At 58.5% G+C, this 6,042-nt stretch overlaps 1 protein-coding gene across 1 annotated transcript; it reads right to left on the bottom strand.

The window, feature by feature from the left end:
• Positions 1 to 592: 592 nt before the first annotated feature.
• LOC144377465 (uncharacterized) lies at positions 593 to 1,818 on the bottom strand. The gene has a single exon (XM_078048870.1). The coding sequence runs from the start codon at positions 1,816 to 1,818 to the stop codon at positions 973 to 975; it is 846 nt and encodes a 281-aa protein (XP_077904996.1). The 3' UTR covers positions 593 to 972.
• Between the last annotated feature and the right edge of the window lie 4,224 nt (positions 1,819 to 6,042).

The raw sequence follows: 6,042 nt of genomic DNA on the forward strand, positions 1-6,042 counted from the left end.
GACCTCACAGGTCTTCCCCTGAACCCTGCCGGGTGGCAGGCTGGGTGCACAGCCACCCCCTGGTGAGGAATGCCGGTGTAGGTCGTTCTCGGCCTCCGCCATGCTGACCGAGGCTTAGGATCCCCACCAGCGACATCTGGAGGAAGAGAAGAGCAGTGAGGTGTTGGCAGGCCAGGGAATGCGCTCACCTACAGGGTGTTTAGATATTAACCAAGGAAGTCTCGCAAGTCATTTGCAAAAGCTTCCTGAGGGCAGGTGACAGAGCCTGGACCAGGGAGAGGGACAGTGTGAACCGTGTGCCCAGCAGCTGACTCTGGGGCCTCTGTTGACCTAACCCCAAGACAGCGCTGTCTCCACTGGGCCAATGGCTTATGGCATGGGCAGAGAGGAGTCCCCAGGGAGGGAGGAGTGAGCTTGAAGGAGACCTGAGGCAGGAGAGGTCTCTGGTCCGACCCAGAGGGGGATCAGCACCTTCAGCGAGCAGCACCTCAGTCCCTTGGAGTCTCATCTCCAACAGGAATTAGGAAGCACCAGCCAGAAGACGGATGGTGAGGAATGACAGAGTCAGCAGGACACGGGCTCTGCTGGTGGCGTGATGTGTTTATTGGTTTGCAACATTCAATTTAATAAAACAGCGGGAGGCGTGCAGAGCTATCCCAGGAAGTCTCTACTCCAGCCATATTCCACTGGGAACATCATGGCAAGGCTCCTGGGGCTTCAAGAGACAGAGGGAAAGGGTGCAGCAGCTCTGGTCACATGAATGGGTGAGCAGGCAAGGTCTGCATGAGTGTGACTGGCAGCAGAACCCCATGGGAGACCACAGACATTAGGGCAGCCTCTTCTTAGGAGCTGGCATCAAATACAGCTTCATCACGTGGGGATGGGCCCTGATTGTGGCTGGAGACTCAGCGATGGAGCACCCCAGGTCACAGCTGGGAAGCCAATGCTGCAGGAACTGCCCGTGTCTGAACTTCAGATCTTGCGCTGGCAGCATACGGGGACACAGCAGCTGGACTGGCAGCAGGAGGACCCACAGCCTGAAGAGCAGCAGGGCTTGCAGCAGCTGGACTGGCAACAACAGGGCTTGCAGCAACTGTCCTGGCAGCAGCAGGGCTTGCAGCAGCTGGACTGGCAACAACAGGGCTTGCAGCAACTGTCCTGGCAGCAGCAGGGCTTGCAGCAGCTGGACTTGCAGCAGCTGGACTTGCAGCAGCTGTCCTGGCAGCAGCTGGACTTGCAGCAGCTGTCCTGGCAGCAGCTGGACTTGCAGCAGCAGGGCTTGCAGCAGCTGGACTGGCAGCAGCAGGGCTTGCAGCAGCTGTCCTGGCAGCAGCTGGGCTTGCAGCAGCTGGACTTGCAGCAGCAGGGCTTGCAGCAGCTGGACTTGCAGCAGCTGTCCTGACAGCAGCAGGGCTTGCAGCAGCTGTCCTGGCAGCAGCTGGACTTGCAGCAGCTGTCCTGGGAGCAGCAGGGCTTGCAGCAGCTGTCCTGGGAGCAGCAGGGCTTGCAGCAGCTGGACTTGCAGCAGCAGGGCTTGCAGCAGCTGGACTTGCAGCAGCTGTCCTGGGAGCAGCAGGGCTTGCAGCAGCTGGACTGGCAACAGCAGGGCTTGCAGCAGCTGGATTGACAGCAACTGGACTTGCAGCCCCCAGAGGAGCTACAGCCCCCCTTGCAGCCCCCACAGGAGCCACAGCTGGAGCAGGAACAGACTGGCACACAGCAGCACACGGGCTTGCAGCAGCACACGGGCTTGCAGCAGCTGGAGCCACAGCCCCCACAGCTGGAGCCACAGCCCCCTGAGCAGCCACAGCAGGTCATGGTTCTGGAGGTGGAGGGTGGAGGAGGTGAGAGGAGCAGGTGGAGAGGGAGGAGTGAGGTGCGGGGCCTCCTGAACCAGGGCTTTAAGTACCTGCTGGGGTCACTGGGTGCCTTGCTCACCCCATCAAGGGTGTTCACACTACTTCCTGAGCACGTGTGTGTTTGTTTGCTGTCTTTCAGGCTCTCTCTATCAACACTCACCTTCTTGTTTCTAAATTTGGCAGCTTCCTCATTGGAACAGGATGCTGTAACTCACCTGGCCACCTGCCTTCTGCATCCCTGATGGCGGGCCCAGGGGTGTCCACTTCTCCCTTCCCGTCTCAACTTCCTGCGCATGTAGCTCGGTTTCCCTGGAAAATGCCATCTTGTGTAAATGAACTTTCTTCACCAGAACTTTCCCCACATCCTCAGGGTGTCCTCTAAGTCCACACAGGGACACACTCTGGACACACCCCCTTGTCCCCTCAGGGCTGCATGCTGCTCAAGAGGTCTGTGGCCACTGCAGTCCAACTGCTGCCCAGTGCTACTGATTTTAAGATCTTCATGAGGGGCTGGGGATGTGGCTCAAGTGGTAGCGCACTCGCCTGGTGTGCATGCGGCCCGGGTTCGATCCTCAGCACCACATACCAACAAAGATGTTGTATCCGCCAAAAACTAAAAAATAAATATTAAAAAAAAATTCTTTAAAAAAAAAAAAAAAAAAAAAAAGATCTTCATGAGTTTCCTGTGTGGAAAGGGGTATCGTGTTTGGTGTTTGAGTTTCTTTAATTCTCAGGGTGGGTGCTTTTTTTTCTTGTGTATCAATAGTATTTTCCTTGATTCTATTATATGAAAAGTTCTTTGTGTTGGACAAAACAAATTCTCTGTCCTGATGCTACTTTTATATCTTTTGGGTGCATCAGGGTGACACACACAGTGGGGTTGGCTTTCACATGGGCACTGGTCATGGATTGCCCTGGGCTTCCCTTCAGCGCCCCCCCCCCCCCCCGCACTTCCCCCCCCTCCCTCCTCCCCCTCTCCCTCTCTGCTCCTCCCTCCCCCTCCCTCCCCTCCCCCTCCCTCTCCTCTGCTGGTCTTCCTTCCATCCTCTTTATCTTTCCACTGGTGCCTTCTAGGCACACATCAGTGGCCCTCCACCGTGACCACCCACTCCAGTGCTAGCGGGACCGGGCCATTCCAGCCTGCAGCCCCCCACTCCGCCTGAGCCCCCCTCCCCTGCTGTCCCCCTGTCTCCCTCTATTTCTGGCTCATTTCTCTCAGCAGGATGTTCTCCATCTCTGTCCCTTTGCAGCAGGGCCTTGGTCCTAGTCTTCTTTGTGGCGGATCAAAGTCCCATGGCATAAACACCTTTTCCCGTGATACACAAAGTTCCACTGTGGATGTCACTTTTTTGATCCGTCCATCTGCCGGGCAGGCACCTGGGCTGGCTCCGTGACTCGGCTGTTGTACTTTGTTTTTAACATGTTTGTGAGTTTGGTTTATGACATTTTCATATCAGGGTGCTGATGGGAGTGGGGCAGACTAAGAGGCCCTTGCAGGGGGCTGAGCCAGCTCAGGAGGCACCCACCCAGCAGGCACCCAGCAGGCACCCAGCAGAGTGGAAGAGTGGAAGCCTAGGGACGCATGGGGACATCTGAGCTCCTCACCAGGGAACAGAGCAGGGAGCAGAACCGAGGAGGCTGGAACAGATGGAAAAGAAAGACCTCCTCGTCCCAGGATGGCCAGCACCAGGAGCCCAGCACCAGCAGGGCCTCAGGGTGACCAGGGCTGGAAGGGGATCTGTAAGTCCTCCCAGAAGAGAGCTGTGTGTGGCAGGGAGAGGCTGGTGCGGGTGCCAAGACGGAGACGCAGGGGCAAGCCCACGAATCCCAAAGGCAGGAGAACTAAGCTGCGAGTCAAAGCCCAGTCCTGGCCAGAGGGGGACGCTGGTGTCCCCTGCCAGGGCTCCCACCCTCCGTTTCCTTAGGGACCCTGACCAGGCACCAGGCCGCGTGCAGAGGCTGCTGGGCAGCTTCTGGCCCCAGACTTCTTCCCGAAGTGGTGGGTGAGGCTTGCCTGGGAGATGGCTTCACTGCCCTCCAGCATAGGGTGGCCCAGCCGTGAACACAACTGAGCTTTCCGGGACCTCTGAAGGTGGCCTTCTGTGTAGGGTGCTCGACAAAAGGTGGCTGCTTAACTACCGCTTAGTGGTGGGCAGGATGGAGCAGGGACCCAAGCAGGCAAGGTGCCACACTGGCCCGGGAGGCAGAGCAGCTGGGTACCCACTGCCCCGCAGAGGCCTTCTCTTCTCTGGAAGATGCTGGGTCCTCTCCTCCTGGGCCCTCACAGGTTCCCAGGAGGTCTCCTACTCAGCACCCCGCCCCTCCCCGGCCCACTGCCATCCCCTTCTTCCTAAAAAGGAACCTGCACTAATATTCTAGATACGTTCATGGCACCCGTGTGTCTTAAAGCTGTGAGGACTTCTTTTTGTTGTTGTTATTTTAAGTTGAAGTTCACGGGCTTATTTCTACTTCTCTCCTTTCTCACGCTGACCGCTGTATTTATGAAAGTCAAGCCACGTTTCTTTATAAAACCAAGAGCACTCTCCTCTCCCTGCAGTATGTGCGGCACCGCAGCTGACCTCCTCCGCTGGTGACAGGCACTGCGGCAGCCACACCTCCCACCCCAAGAAGCAGCCACAGAGCGTGGGGCCTCCGGGTCAGTGTGTCGGGCACCCGTGCCCGCGGGCTGCCCCCATCCGTCGGTCTGTAAAGGGACTTCGTGATGGCGTCTCTCTGGGGGGGTGAACTATTAAGAGAGAAGCGGGCCAGCACAGGTGCCCGTGGAAGCCCTCCGCGACCGCAAAGCCAGGTGCACGCGCAGGAATGCCGCGTGGCCCACCTGCCACGCCCACCTGTGGTGCGCCGGCTGCAGGGGAGGAGCCGGCTGCAGGGGAGGAGCCGGCTGCAGGGGAGGAGCCGGCTGCAGGGGAGGAGCCGGCTGCAGGGGAGGAGCCGGCTGCAGGGGAGGAGCCGGCTGCAGGGGAGGAGCCGGCTGCAGGGGAGGAGCCGGCTGCAGGGGAGGAGCCGGCTGCAGGGGAGGAGCCGGCTGCAGGGGAGGAGCCGGCTGCAGGGGAGGAGCCGGCTGCAGGGGAGGAGCCGGCTGCAGGGGAGGAGCCGGCTGCAGGGGAGGAGCCGGCTGCAGGGGAGGAGCCGGCTGCAGGGGAGGAGCCGGCTGCAGGGGAGGAGCCGGCTGCAGGGGAGGAGCCGGCTGCAGGGGAGGAGCCGGCTGCAGGGGAGGAGCCTACTCGTGGCGCAGGCCACCGAGTAGTTTCCGCAGGTTTGGCGGATGGGAGAGCCTTGGCTGCGGACTCTGTTTTCCCGATGTCGAATACCACCGATTCTTGGATACCGAGCGGACGTTCTAGAGCATTCCTGAATTCTCTCCTGGTTTCCCTCTGCTAACCCCATTTTTGTGCACCTTGCGGAGTGAACCCGGACTCTACCCCTGAGCTACCTCCCCAGCCCTATTCACTCTATTTTGAGGCGGGGTCTGGCCAAGTTGAGGGGCTGGCCTGGGGCTTGCTGTCCTGGGATCACAGGTGCGGCCACCCAGCAACTCCTTCCGCCAGTTCTGATTGCTCCTCTTCCCACCTGCACGTGGGAAAACGGCTGCCTTGCCTTGTCCCGCGGCGTGATGCAGAGAATCTGGGTCTTTTCTGTCATTTAAAGAGATGCACCTAAATTTTCTTAAACAGATATTTGCTTCTGGGATTTGATAATCTCACGAATCAGAGAATCTGCCCCTTGGCTTCTGGGCAGACCCATCATAGCTAATTTCATGGAAGCTGTCTGCTGCACCTGCTGAGGTGGCAGTGTGGACTCCCCTCCGAGCCACTGTGGCAAGTCACAATGGCATATTTTCTTGTGTGGATCCTCCTCATGTTCTTAGAATAAACCCTGCTGGACTGTGACTTGTTACTACTTAACAACACGCCAGATTCTTCTTGCTTTTGTGCATTTGGCTTCTTAAGGAAATGCCTCTGCAGTCTTGTTTGGCAGCCTCCCGGGCGTTGAAGCCACAGTTACTCAGCTAGCATCTCGCAGGAATCTGCCCGACTGTCCCTCTGTACCCCTCCCCGGCCCGCAAATTCAGATCAGAGGACCACTGGGAGAAGCCACGTGGAAGCCCACGTGGGGCTGGGGGCTTCAGATTCTGGAGATGGTTTCCATGTCTTCAGGATTA

Source organism: Ictidomys tridecemlineatus, chromosome 4 (genome assembly GCF_052094955.1).
Source record: "Ictidomys tridecemlineatus isolate mIctTri1 chromosome 4, mIctTri1.hap1, whole genome shotgun sequence".
NCBI lineage: Eukaryota > Metazoa > Chordata > Mammalia > Rodentia > Sciuridae > Ictidomys > Ictidomys tridecemlineatus.

Excerpts from the sequence above, each read along its gene's own strand:
- LOC144377465 (XM_078048870.1), bottom strand. The coding sequence starts at position 1,818 with ATGACCTGCTGTGGCTGCTCAGGGGGCTGTGGCTCCAGCTGTGGGGGC.